The 14,207-nt window shown below is 43.4% G+C and overlaps 1 protein-coding gene across 11 annotated transcripts in view; it reads left to right on the top strand.

Moving 5' to 3' along the window:
* Positions 1-14,207, top strand: part of FAM120B (family with sequence similarity 120 member B) — a 98,828-nt gene that overhangs the window by 18,685 nt on the left and 65,936 nt on the right. For 10 of the 11 annotated variants that reach the window (XR_013440992.1, XM_078054432.1, XM_078054430.1 and 7 more), the window contains 2 exons: positions 917-1,097; positions 13,037-13,138. Coding sequence is in view for 10 of the 11 variants with exons in the window: in XM_078054432.1 (XP_077910558.1) it covers positions 917-1,097; positions 13,037-13,138 (283 nt within the window). In the remaining variant the exon portion in view is untranslated. The remainder of the gene's footprint in view (positions 1-916; positions 1,098-13,036; positions 13,139-14,207) is intronic. The other variant, XM_078054434.1, reaches the window with a different exon arrangement.

The following is a 14,207-nucleotide window of genomic DNA, read 5'->3' as shown; positions in this document are numbered from 1 at the left end:
AGATCATGACCTGAGCCGAAGGCAGAGGCTTAACTGAGCCACCCAGGTGCCGCTTAGCTCCTTTTTTTAAGGAGAAAGTGGAATGCAGCCCTGTGTCTCATCACCGACCTTGTGCTGACATTGCTGGTTGCGAGGCAGAAACGGCGTGTGTAGCACGTGTATTTTGCTCAGTAAGGAATTACTGAACAGGTGAATGTGACGCAGATTCTGATCCCAGGGAAGTTTAGTTGACTAGGGGAGATCAGACAAGATAACTAGGGTAAATGTGGGATGAGCCCCATTCGGCGAGGGGAGGTGAGTTCTGGTCCTAACGAGAGAGGAGCTTATGAAGTGGGAGGGTAGGAAGGCCCTGAGGGGGTACATTTCCTGGAGCCCAAGTGAAGATGGAGAAGGATCGAGTGTTTCTGAGGAACAGTGAAGGTACTGTTGTGACTGGTTTCTGTGAGGTGGTTTGGTATCATGGGAAGAGCACATTGGGGCCTTGAATGTTAGGGTGAAGATTGTGGTAGCCATTCAGATGCTTTGAGGAGGGCAGTGACTGGACCTGTTTCTAAGAAGACAGGATGTTGATGCTGTGGAGGGTGGGTTGGAGAGGGGAGAAGTGGGCTGGGTTCAGTCAGAGTCTTTCATAGTGATGCTTATCATCAGGTAGACAAAATTCTGAGATGCCACAGAAGTCGGTGTGGTAAGTCTGGTAGGCGGTTGGAGATTGGAGGTGCAGGAGTAATTGACAGTTTGGAGCCTAGAAGTGCCAAGGAGAGAAGACAATGCCAGCCCAATGTCATGAGTTTGAGGGACCATCACTCCATTTTTGAGTGCCTAAAAACACTGGCATGGGATAAAAAGGCTTGGTTTTTTCTTGAAGGTTACTGTTTTGTTTTTGAGGAGAAAGCAGTTGTATTTGAATTTTGCACAGGTTGCTCGAGCGCATCACGTCCAGGCAGAGAGCTACCTGGTGTACAACATCATGAGCAGCGGGGAGATCGAATGCAGTAACACGCTGGAGGACGCCCTCGACCAAGCTCTGCCCAGCCAGGCTTTCGTTTACCGCCCGGTGCGGCAGCGCGTTTACTCCCTCTTACTGGGGGACGGCAGAGGTGAGCTTGTTGGTCTCTCTTAGCAGCAGTGCTATTTGGAGTTGGATTCTGAGAAACAGACCAAATGAAGTAGAATGCATTCTTTCAGGACACGGATACAATTAAAAAGGGTTTTGTTTCTCTGTAAAATCTGTAATTGAGAATACCACTCACATCTGTACAACATTAAGGGTAAACGCCATGGGACATCTCTATCTAATTAGCAAACAGTTGATCAGTATTCATTAAAAGAAGAGTGCATTGTTTTTATAAAATGTTATACTTTTATTCCTTAAAAGGATTTGTGTTTTCTGAAAAATGTGAAAACCCTTTCCTCCTGCAGGAGTGTAGGGTATGTTTATTATTAGAAGACAATGTCTACTTATTCTTCTTCCAAATGTGATTTTCATAAAATAATTCCATAAAATCTAGTACATCATATTTTGAAGTATAAACAAAATTTTCCTTTAGAGCATTTGTATTTAGGTTTTTCCCATCTATATTTTCCTTGTGCAATAACAGCAAGCATGTAGGGAGAGGACTGTCAGTGGTCAGAGCAGGAAAGTTGGGGGGCCTTCATCACCCGTTGGAAAATTAATTAGGCCCTGCTGCTCTCTTTTCGGGGGAGTTGGGGGGCATTGGGAGTGGAGAAGAGCATTTCATAGTAGAGACTAGTGACGTTTCACACATGTAGTTACCTCTTAGGTGAGGTCCTGCTCACCTGCGACTGGCGTCCTGGGACACTGGTCTGACTTGAGAGTGCTTTAATGAGAAACAGGCCTGCACACACTGTGATTGGGACCGGAGACAGAAGCAGTAAGATCCCGATGAAAGGGTGTCTGTGGTCCTTTTGCCTAAAGTCCATTATTTCTGGACGTACCAATATTGGTATTAAGATCACTCTATTATTCCAGAAAGTAAGCATTACATAACCTACAGGTGGTGATAGAATCCTCCGATTAAAATGCTGTCATGATCTTTGCTTTGGCAGGGTGTGGAGTGGCAAGGTTCTTTGAATCCAGTTTTTATTAGATTCTCGGCATATACTGCCTTTTCCCACATGTGCTGTCGGAATCCAGAGGCTTATGTGCCCTAAGGAAGACACGAGAAAGACGTTTACACTAATTGGGAAACAGAAACAAAAGAACCTATGGAATAAACTTTGGGACCAGATAGTATTTAAATAATTTTTTTCTATTTCTTTTTCTTATGTGGTTCTCCCTCCATATTCTTTCTTAACACAAGTGATTTCACGTTGATTCTAATGATTAAAAAAAAGACATCTTAATCATGAAAAAAATTTCACATTGTATAGTATTTGCCTGGAATTGTTTTTATTTTTTGTTTTTTAAATTTTTTTTAAAGATTTTATTTATTTGAGAGAGAGAGAGAGAGCATGAGTGGGGGCAGGGGAGAGGGAGAAGCAGGCTCCCCACTGAGCAAGGAGCCCCATGTGGGATTCGATCGCAGGACCCCAGGATCACGAACTGAGCTAAAGGCAGACACTTCACCAACTGAGCCACCCAGGCGCCCCTGCCTGGAATTGTTTTTAGAGTAGCTTATTAAATGAAGTCCAAATATATGAATTTTACCAACTTAAATTTTATACTTTGTTAATGCAAATTATTTACAGCCATATTGGTAACTTGATTACTTAACCACAATAACAGGAATAATTACTCAAATTGAACTTGTCTTCACAATTGATCTTTACTCTCTTCTTTTTCCATTTTTTGGCTTTCTCCATGAAGTTTACATTTTTAGGATGTGAACGTAAAATGCTGCTGTTGCTGGTTTACTTGTGGTGGTGGTAATGAGGCATATTTGCGTTGGCTTGCTTGGCTTAGCTTATGATCTGTGTGTCCTTGAAAATGATGTTCTAACGTGGCAGCGGGGTTGACAGGGCTGTTCAAGTCTTCTCCCCGTTTCCTTTTGACTTGTAATTAGTTCTTGAGAGAAGTGTGTTAAGTCTGCAGGTGCTCTTGTGGATGTTTTTATTTATTCCCTCAGTTCTGTTAGTTTTTGCTTCAGATATTTTTGAAGTTCCACTGTTAGGTGCATATACATTGAGAATTGTTCTGTTTCTTAATGAATTGACCCTTTTAACATTATGAAATTTCCCTTTAAAAAAAAAATCTGGTGGTAGTCCTCGTCTTGAGGTGGGCTTTGTCTGACACCGACGTGTGCACTCCAGTTTTCTTAGGATTAGTGTTTGCATTGTGTGTCTTTTTTCTGTCCTTTTACTTTTAACTATTTCTTTATACTTAATGTACATCTCTTTTAAGCAGCGTATCCAGTTTGACCATCTTTCTTTTATTTTTTTCTTTTATTTAATTATTTAATTATTTTTCCCAAGCCCCCAGTGTGCAGCTTGAACTTACTACCCTGAGATCGAGACCTGAGCTGAGATCAAGAGTCGTAGACTCTTAACCAGCTGAGCCACCGAGGCGCCCCTGATAATCTTTCTTTTAATTAGTCTTTAGATCACTTACATTCAATGTAATTATTGACATGATTGGGTTTAAGTCTTTCATTTTGCCCTTTGCTCTGTTTTTTTCCCTTATTTTCTCCTTTTCTGACTTCTTTTGGACTAACTGAATAATTCTTAGTATTTTGTTTTATGTCCTCTTTTGGATTATTAGATTAACCTGTGTTGTTTTTTTTTAGTGGTTCCTTGAGGGTTAATAATGTACATCTTTAAGTTACCACAATTTGCCTTCAAATAGTATTATAACCACATTGTGTGTGATGCATTGTAGCTGCGAACTTTCATTTTCCCATCATTTTTGCTATTGTTGTGTATTTTTTAAATTTTTAATTTTGAAGGAATTACACAGTCATGGGAGTTGCAAAAACAGTCCATAGGCTTTCCTGTACCCTTGCCCCAGGCCCCCGCACAAATGATGTTTTGGGTAATAAAGTACAGTGTCAGAGCCATAAATTAACATCAGTGCAGTTTTATTAACTAGATTACGGCTCTTAATCAGCTTCATCATTTTCTACATTCACTCATTTATTTATGTGTGTGTGTATAGTTTTATGTATTCTATTCGATGTCAAGATACAGAATTGGTCCATCCCTACGAAGGAGCTCTCTCATGCTGCCCCTTTGTGTCCTGCCCTCCGGCCCTGTCCCCTGTTCCCTACTAGTTTGTCCTCGATCTCTGTACCTTGGTTTTTGCAAAAATGTTACATACATGTTTGGTCATGTCAAGAATGTTACATATGTGTAATCTTTTGATATTATGCATATGTTTTAAATCCCATAATATGATTCTTATTTTTACTTTAAACCTGGGGCTGGCAAACTTTTTCTGCGAAGGGCCAGATGATAACAAATATTTTAGGCTTTGAGGGCCCCTATAGTCTGTGTAACAAGCACACTCTCCTGCTGCAGTGTAGACACGTCTGTGTCTGTCACAGGAGCGAGGCTGTGTCTCAGTAAAGCCTGATTTCCTTTTCCCATGTCACAATTCCCATGAATTTTATATAATCTTCCTGTGTCACAGAATATTCTTTTGATAATTTTCTAATCATTTAAAATAACGTGAAAAGCATTATAGCTTTCAGATTGTATATCACAAGCAAGTGAAACATGGCCCATTGGCTGTCATTTTCCAACCATTAATTTAACTAGTCAGCTGCCTTTTAGAGGAGTTTACAAATGAGAAGTCTTTGAAGTGCACCATTGCTGGTGCTCTCCATTTCTTTGTGTAGATCCAATTGTCCTTTGGTATCACCTTTCTTCATTTAGAGAACTTGCTTTTACGTTTCTTATGGTGCTCATTTTATTTCCTGATTTTTTTTCCCTGAAAATATCTTTATTTCAGAAGTGTAATTTTGCTGTATATAGAATTTTAGGTATTTTTATTTTTTGTTCAGCACCGTCAAGATGTTGTTATGTTGTCTCTAGCTTGTATTGGCTGTCACGTGGTGACCGTGGTCCTTCTTACTGTTGTTCCCCATCCGTAACAAGTGTTTTTTCCCTCCGGCTGTCCATAAGGTTTTTCTCTTGCGCACTGGTTTTTAGTAATTTGTCTAAGCTGAGCTTTGGAGTGATATACTCAGTGTTTATTCTGCTTGGGATTCCTGAGCTTCTTGGACCAATGAATTTATATTTCCTATCAAATTTGGGGAAAAAGTGAATTTTATTTCATCAAACATTGTCTCCTCTCTCTATTGCTTTCCCCTCTCACTCTGGGCCTCCCAGTTCCATGCTTGATTTATTGCTCATGGTGCCCATTATGCTCCCCGGCTTGCTTTTAAAAAAGCCTCTTTTCTCTGTGCTTCAGTTTGGATAGTTCCTGTTGCTCTTATTTCAACATCTAATCTGCTATTAACCTATCCAGTGAAATGTTCATTTCAGATATTGTGTTTTTCGGCTGTTTTTTTTTAATCTTCCATCCCCCACCCCCATCTTCATGTTTGCCTTTAAATCCTTAAATTTATGCATGGTACCTGTTTTCAAGTCCTTGTCCACTAATTCCATCAGCTCCATCATTTCTGGGCCTGTGTCTGTTGATTGACTTTTTCTCCTTGTAAGAGGGCCATGTGTTTCTGCTTATTATCCTTAAGTATTTCTGCTTATTTTCATGTCCACTGTGTTTTGATTGTAGCCTAGAAGATTTTAGATCTGTGAAGGGTATTGACTTGTGTTCTGTCAGGCACTTAAATTTACCAGATCCTTTCAGGGCTTGCCTTAAGCTTTATTAGGCTTGGTCTGAGAAGACTTGCACTCTAGAGCTGGAATGGCCCTGCTCCTGAGGCTTGGCCTTCCTGCGCTGTGCCCTGCGTGCTAGGTGTCTAACGAGGGTCTCTGCACGTTGGCTGGTAGGACTCTGATGTTGTGGAGCTCTGTAGGGTCAGCTGGTTGCTCGGCGGGGCTGGTCTATAGTTGTCCTGTCCAGCCTCCCTGAGTTTTGCCCTGGACACGTTAGAGCTCAGTCCTCAACTAGGACCTCAAGGGCACCTCTGTGCAGATTTTGGAAGCTCCTTTCTGCACAATGCCAGCTCTGGTGTTCTGTGCCACAGTCCCTTGACTGTTGTCACAGTCTTGATCTGCAGACTCTGTCTGCTTGTCTCAGAGACTTTCTTGTTCTGGTAGGGCTCTTGCTCCCTACGCTGCAGTCTGCATAGTGCCTCTGTCCAACTCAAGAATGCGGTGGCTACAGAAATTTGTCCAGAAATAGAGGTGTCAGTGGAAAGACTGGTCAGGCAGCTCTGCCCCCATCTTGGCCATCTCCCACCCTACTCCGCCCCTGCTCCAGCCCCTGCTCTCTGCCAACCCCCATGTGTGGGAGGCCCTTACACCGGGTTTGGCCTTTTTACATTCAAGTGGTCCCATTTACTTTGCTCTAGAAACTGTATCCATGTTGACAAATACAACTTTTGTTTTTTCTGGCTCAGGCCATTCTTCTGATCAATTCTATTTGTCCCTTATGAACTTAAAAACTAACTCCCCCAAACTAACTCCTTCCTCTGTATTTCTTCATCAAAAGTCAGTTCTTCTCTGAAAGAAGCATGTGCTTTTCATTCATAGCTTATCACAGTTTGTTTATGTGATTGATGTCTGTTGTCCCCACTGGCTGTCAGCTGAGCTAGCAGAGATTGGTCAGGTGGCATCAGCAGATTCTTGGTGTAAATTAGGTGATTGGTACATGTTTTGAGTATATGTTTAGAATATCAGCCTTTCAGTAGTATTTCCATTTAGCAAAGCATTCCTCAGGAAAGGGTAACTATAACAGTTGAATTGCAGACACAGGAGGAAGAGCGATGATCTGTCAAGTCCTGAGAGGTGAGCAGCCTTCTCCGAGCCCAGCCTGACTGACAAGTGGGAACAACTTGTTTAAAGTGAGGTTTTTTAGAACCAAAGGTGTCTTTAACTCCGCGGGTGTAGACCCTGAGCCCTAGAGCCAGGCTCTTACACTTGGACAGCTGCAGACACTGGAGGTCTGAGCCAGAAGGCGCCGGCACTGGACTGATCCACTGGTGCTTCAGAGCCCCTCGTGACGGGTGCACGTTGGAGCGCTCGTCTGCTGCTGTTGGAGTGGTTGGCTGGCAGCACTCCCACATGTATCTTGTCTAGAGGGGTGTGTGCTGTTTCGATGGCTGGGTGGTGTCACGGCCCAATGAGGGGAGAATCCCTCCAGTCATCCCCCCTCAGCCCACCTTGCCTTCACAACAGTTCTTCCTTTACTTCAGATCCTAACTCTGTCTCCTCATGAAAGTCTTAGCTTACTGTGTCACTGTGAAGCCTGGTACATTTTAGGGAATAGAAGAAAACTGGGAAGATGCCGAAGTTTATCCTGCTCTCCTCCTTTATGTCGGTGCAGTTAGCAGGGCTGGGGAAGAGCCGGTGCTCACAGGCGGCCGTCCGCAGCTGGGCCAGGTTGTGCTCTTGTCCTGCCATCCCGCCTGCCTGTTCCCTCAGTGACATTCTGGGAACCTCACACAGCTGGATGAGGCTGGTGGTCTTGTGATTGTGTGCGTCGCAGTCCAGTTGTGTGGCGCCTTCACAGAGTGCCTGCAGGCCATCAGCACATTAAAATCCTAGATACGCCCATAGAAAAACATACGTGTGAGGAGTTTTTTAATTTTTTTCAGGACTAACGCCACATATAAATACAGATTAAACCAGCCATATAAAAATATTACAGAACCATAAGGACAAATATTTTTCTTTAAAAGTCTGAGGGATGGTTTATTAAACTTAAAAATCCCAGCAACTGAGCGGTTGTAATTGACGACTTCTCACTCTCCCCTTGCCTGCCCTGAGCGCGTGCCCACAGACCCTGCCGGCCCCTCCAGGCCAAGTGAGAGTGGTCAGCGTAAGCTAGGTGGAGTTTTCGTGGGGGAGGGGCTGCAAGTGTGCACAGTTTCCCAACTTTGCTCCCGGGAAACATGTCTTCGTTACATATAGAAGATTGTACAGAGTGGATCGATGTGTCCGTCCTTTGGGAATAGCAGAAGACCAAGTTTGATTATGTCATTTTTCCGTTTTCCATATAAAATGTTACAGCTTGAAGGGAGTTAAACTAGCAAAGAACTTTTCTCAAGTTCCTTACTCCTTTGAATGTAGAGCCTAGCATCTTGAAAGTTTGAGAAAATCAGCCTTTTCTTTTAGGAATTGCCAAACTCCATTTTCCTCTTTTCTTTTTCTTGATTTTTAGGCATTTAAGATTATTTCATTCTAATTCAGACGAACCAAATTGTTGTAAACATTTCTGCTATAGTTTCCAAGTGCATGCTAGGTTAAAACCTTTGAAATTTTGTTTTTTCTATTTAGGCAGTTTTATTTTTAATTTTTTTTTTTTTAAAGATTTTATTTATCTGAGAGAGAGAATTAGAGAGAGAGCGGACAAGACGGGGGAGCAGGAGAAGGAGAAGCAGACTCCCAGCTGAGCAGGGAGCCCAATGCAGGACTCGATCCCAGGACTCCAGGATCGTGACCTGAGCCAAAGGCAGTCGCTTAACCAACTGAGCCACCCAGGAGCCCTATTTTTAATTTTTAATTGAAGTATAGTTGACATACAATATTATATTCATTTCAGGTGTACAACATGATGATTCGACATTTGTATAAATTACAAAACACTCAGCATATTAAGTATGGTTGCCATCTGTCACCATACAAATGTACTCCAGTGTTATTGACTACATTCCCTATGCTGTACTTTTATCTCCATGCCTTGGTTATTTTATGACTGGAAGTCGGTACCTCTTAATCCCCTTCCCCTATTTTCTTTTTCTTTTTTTTTTTTTTTAAAGATTTTATTTATTTGACAGAGAGAGAGACAGCCAGAGAGGGAACACAAGCAGGGGGAGTGGGAGAGGGAGAAGCAGGCTTCCCGTGGAGCAGGGAGCCCGATGCGGGGCTCGATCCCAGGACCCTGGGATCATGACCTGAGCCAAAGGCAGACGCTTAACGACTGAGCCACCCAGGCACCCCGCCTTCCCCTATTTTCATCCATTGTCCCACCCCCCTTGTCTCTGGCAACCAGCACTTTCTTCTTTGTATTTATGAGTATGTTTCTGTTTGTTCATTTGTTTTGTTTTTTAGATTCCGCATGTAAGTGAAAATATATGGTATTTGTCTGGCTTATTTCACTTAGCGTAAGACCCTCGAGGTCCATCCATGTTGTTGCAAAATTTCATTCTTTTTTATGGCTGACTGATATTCCTGTGTGTGTGTGTGTGTGTCAGCTCTTTATCCATCCATCAGTCGATGGACACTTGGGCTGTTTCCATATCTTGGCTATTGTAAATAATGCTGCACCGAACATAGGGGTGCATGTATCTTTTCAAATTTTTGTTTTCATTTTTTTCATGTAAATGCCCAGAAATGTTCATGTGGTAGTTCTATTTTTAATTTTGTGAGGAACCTCCATGCTGTTTTCCATGGTGGCTGTACCAGCTTGCATTCCCACCAGCAGTGCACGAGGGTTCCCCTTTCTCCATATCCTCCCAACAGCTGTTGTTTTGTGTGTTGTTAATTTTAGCCATTCTGACAGGTGTGAGGTGGTATCTCACTGTGGTTTTGATTTGCATGTCCCTGATGCTGAGTGATGTTGAGCATCTTCAGTGTCTGTTGGCCATCTGGGTGTCTTCTTTGGAGAAATGTCTGTTCAGGTCCTGTGCCCATTTTTTGATCAGATTGCTTGTTTTTTTTTGGTGTTGAGTTGTAAAAGTTCTTTATATATTTTGGATACTAATCCCTTATTGGATATGTCATTTGCAAATATCTTCTTCCATTCACTAGGTTACCTTTTGGTTTTTTGATGATTTCCTTCGCTGGGCAGAAGCTTTTTGTTTATTTATTTAAAGATTTATTCATTTATTTATTTGAGAGAGAGAGCAAGAGCGAGAGAGAGCATGAGCGGGGGGAGGGGCAGAGGGAGAAGCAGACTCCTTGCTGAGCAGGGAGCCTAATGTGGGGCTCGATCCTGGGACCCCAGGATCATGACCTGAGCTGAAGGCAGGAGCTTTGACCATCAGAGCCACCCAGGTGCCCCGGGCAGAAGCTTTTTAGTTTGATGACGTCCCAGTAGTTTATTTTTGCTTCTTTTGCCTTTGCTTTTGTTGCCTCAGGAGATAAATCCAAAAACAATATTGCTCAGACCAATGTCCAAGAGTTTATTGCCTCTGTTTTCTTTAAGGAGTTTTATAGAAAAACTTCTGAAATTATGTGGTACCCCAGAGAATAGGCCAAACTCTAGGATTTTTCAGCAATATCTGTTTAAGAGGATCTCAGGTAACACTTTGCAGCTAGCTCTGGGTTTTGAAGGACTGGGAAGTTTGTGTCTGTAGGAGTGGTAATTTGGATTAAAAGTGAAAATGCTGCCATCTGAATATTTGGATTTGGAAAAGTCATTATCCAGACTATGAAACTTATTCTTTGTAAATGTTCACATGTTTCCTAGCCACTGTGCACTGCCCTTTTACCCTCCCGTGGCAGAGGAAGGAAGTGAGGGCACACCGAGGGTACCCCTGATGCCCAGCAGCTCACAAGGGGGAGGGCAGAGTGCCAGAGAACCTGCAGACCCTGCATATTGACCTAGCACCTTTACCTGCCCTGCACCTCCGAGAAAATACTCAATCTTTCATATCTCTGTCATTTCCTGCATCCTTACCCATAAGTTCAGATAAAATTCCATTTAGGGAGTAAAAATTCCAGTCAGCAGGTCTGTTTTACCTTTCATCCTCTGGCTAGTTAGTTGATTTCTTATGTGATAAAAATTACAGGTTTTCATATTCAAGCCTCTGTTGGTCAGTAGCTATTAGGTACTGCATTTTAAGCAGCAGGTGCACTCTTGTTCTGTGACTGTGTTGTGTGGTCCTTGAAACTCATTGGAATTAAGTCAGTCACCTTAAAAGCAAAAGCTTTTGTTCTTTTGTTAATTAGGAGAAACTGTAGTTAATATGGACTTAACCCTCACTGGTCTAAATTATGGAGAAAAGAAGGAATTTGCTATCTGTGCTGATGTAAATTTTGGAGAAGGGGGAAGTTCGTGTCCGTGCTAGTCTTCAGCCCGGTGTGTCCCTTGCGCAGAAGCGGGGTTTGTAGATCCTGGTGAGCTGGTCTCAGTGGGCAGCTCTTTCTTCCTAGGTTGTAGCTGAATAACTGACTAGTGCGTGGCATTGCGTTTGGAATATTTGTCCAAAAACTGACTGCTCTAGGTCTTCGTAGGAAATCTACCCGGTATTGTCTAATAAATGGTAGCGGTGCCTTCTTCTTCACACTATTCAGAACTAAAGCTCTGAGAAGTCAACCCCAGGCCCCGGGGTGTAGAGGTTTAGAACAGTTTCAGTTGAAAAATGGTATAAAATGCGGTTTTGTAAATGTGTCAGTGATTTCCTAAGGAGGCAGCTGGCCGACTGGTGGAGAGCTCTCATCCGTGAGATACCGAACCTAGTGAGGTCTGTCTTTGGGCAGGAGAGAATGCTCTCCTTTCAGAAACAGCAACTTGAAACACCATTCACCCAGTTGACTGTTGTTTAGCGTAATGAATACCTAGGCCAAGAGGATTACATAGAGAGCGGTGGTGGTGGTTGTTTTTAACAACTATAAGAATACTTCTCAGAATTTTCTATTTTTTTTCTTTTTTTGTGTTTGAAATTTAGGTGAAGTTGAATGTGTTCATTAAACTTGGAGTTAACAGGTGTCTGCCCTGGACCTCATGCTAGGGACTGAGACTGTGAAGAGGTCTCAGTGATCCTGCTGTCTTTACTCTGTGAAGAGGTCTCAGTTCTGGTACCAGGAACTCAGTCAGGCGGGCAGTGAGGGGAGCGGGTGAGCGTGTGCGGTGCTGCAGTAGACAGCACAGGAGCCCGGGCACGGAGAGAAGCGGGCCTGGAGTGCGTGCAGGGAAGGGGGTCTGGACCGAGGAGGTGAGAAGAGGCATGGTGAGTTTGAGGATGCGAAGTACTCCAGCCGAGGAGCAGGGCGGGAGCCAGAGCCGGCTTCCCCGGGGACCCAGCCCGACAGCGCACATCCTGGGGACTGGCGAGGCGAGACTCAGGGGCCCTGCAGTCACTGTGTGCAGGTCTAGGAGAGGGTGTGGGGCAAGCAGCGTGCAGTGGGGTGGGAGCGGGGAGCTCGGCGTGCTCCCAGGTCTGCGCTCTGACGCTGGCACAGTGGGCTGCTGTTGCGGGCTCTGAAGTTAGGACCAGCAGCCTGGTCAGGTTTTCATTGTAAAACAGCAAAAACCCAAAAGCTCGTATTTACATGGAAAATGCCTTGGATGGGGTGAGTCTGAAGATGGTCTAAGCAGGGCTGGGCCCGTGTCGGGTAGGAAGCCAGGTCGCAGAGGGCCGGGGGGTGGTCTTGAGTGCCCTGGGGGAGGGGAGGCAGGAGGTTTGGGTGCTAGAGAGACAGCAGCCTGGTGACCCCAAGCTAGGTGAGCATGTTGAGTAAGAAAGCCACCTTCCACCTTTGCTCACTGAGTAGATAGAATGGAAGAGAAACTGAATTTTTTAATAGCAATTAACAATCCAACATACAGAAATGCCTTTGTTCTAGATTATTCCTACTAGCTTTTTGAATTGTCTAATGTAATAATAGTCTTGATAGTTACACAAAACAGTGAATTAAAGACTGGAAAGGACTGTCCTACTCTCAGTTTTCCCTAAATGTTGTGTGGAGCATTGTGAGAGCCCAGGAGGAAGGACGTTGTAGGAACCATCTAGGTGGTGATCTCTGCCCCCCATTATTGTTTACTGACCCGGGTTATCCTGCCATCTCCCCCATCCCAGAGGTTAGTGCTCTTGTTGAAGTGAGATCAGAGGATAGGGATCGGACTGTTGGATGCCTGAGGTTCCTCTTAGTGACCTTGGATGTGAGAACTCATCTGTATTCACCAACTTGAAATTGGCCCCCAGTGGAGCTGGGTCTGTTACCATGTTAGCCTGGTGATGAATGTTGGTAGTCATGCGCATCTATTGATCCTGCTGTCTTTACTCAGATGGCACCAGCACCTGCCCCACTGTCAAGGAGTGGTTTGTGTACTCTGGGAACCCACTGAGGCACCCGGACCTCGTCAGGCCTCTGCAGATGAACATTCCAGGTACAGATGGTTTTGGTTTAAATAAATCACTCATTTGTTCACCATATGATACAAGTCCAATAAATGGATCCATTGTGGAAACATATTTTTTCAGAACTGCACATATACTAATTTTCATGTCAACCCTGGGCCCACAAGGAGTGTACCTGTCTGTTAACGTTCTGAAACAGCAGAGGAATGGGCCTTTGTTCCACCGGTGGACCCTGGGCCAGTCTGCTTTCTGCTCTGCCTCACTCCGCCTGGGCTCCTATTCAAGGTCTACATCAGGGCAAGGCATGCCAAGAGGAGTACGGCTGTGGGCCCAAGCCCATTGCCGCCTGACCCCAGGGCCCAGTGCCTGGGCTTCGCTTAGTAAATATCTGCCAAATCAACAGGGTTGGATTCTTGATATTCTGCTTGAGTCAGTTCTCCTTCCTACTACTGAGAGTATGTTTTGATGAACTGGAAAGGGAAGATAAAGGAAAGTTATTTCAGCTGGAAAAATAAGTTTTTTCTTCATGAGTGTTACCTTAAAACCTATAAGGGGAGGGAACAAAAAACAAAGTTCACCTAAAAATTAGCTGAAGTCCTTTGTTCCTGCGAGTTCTTAGTATCTGAAAAAAGTCAAGAATTTGAGTGGGGGGTAGTGTTGTACATAAAGGCAGGTTAAAGATGAGGAGGGTGGTAAGGGTTTATTTTTAGTGTTCCTTGCCATTGTTTCAGAGGACAAATATTCTTCTAAAACTTTGATATTCCATTTTTGTATGCGTTAAATTCTCTCGTGCCACTGTTGTTCCCATCATGCAAGTCTGCAGTTTACCAAATAAGGATGTGAGCACTGCAAAATAATTTTCTTAAAAATGGAATTCTATTGGGAGAGAAGGTGAGGAAAGTTACTATAGGGAATATTTCCTTATTCTCTCAGCCAGTGATATATTCAAACCTAAAAAGGTATTTATCAAAAAAAATGAAGATGAATTAACATCTGTTTATACAGCAAGAGATATTTTTAAAGGATAGCCAAAATAATTTGTCAGAAATGTTTTATTATATATGTGATTTCCAACTTATTGTATCTTTCCAAAAATAA

This window comes from Halichoerus grypus, chromosome 9 (genome assembly GCF_964656455.1).
Source record: "Halichoerus grypus chromosome 9, mHalGry1.hap1.1, whole genome shotgun sequence".
NCBI classification, from domain to species: Eukaryota; Metazoa; Chordata; class Mammalia; order Carnivora; family Phocidae; genus Halichoerus; species Halichoerus grypus.
This window is presented reverse-complemented; position numbering and strand designations above follow the sequence as displayed.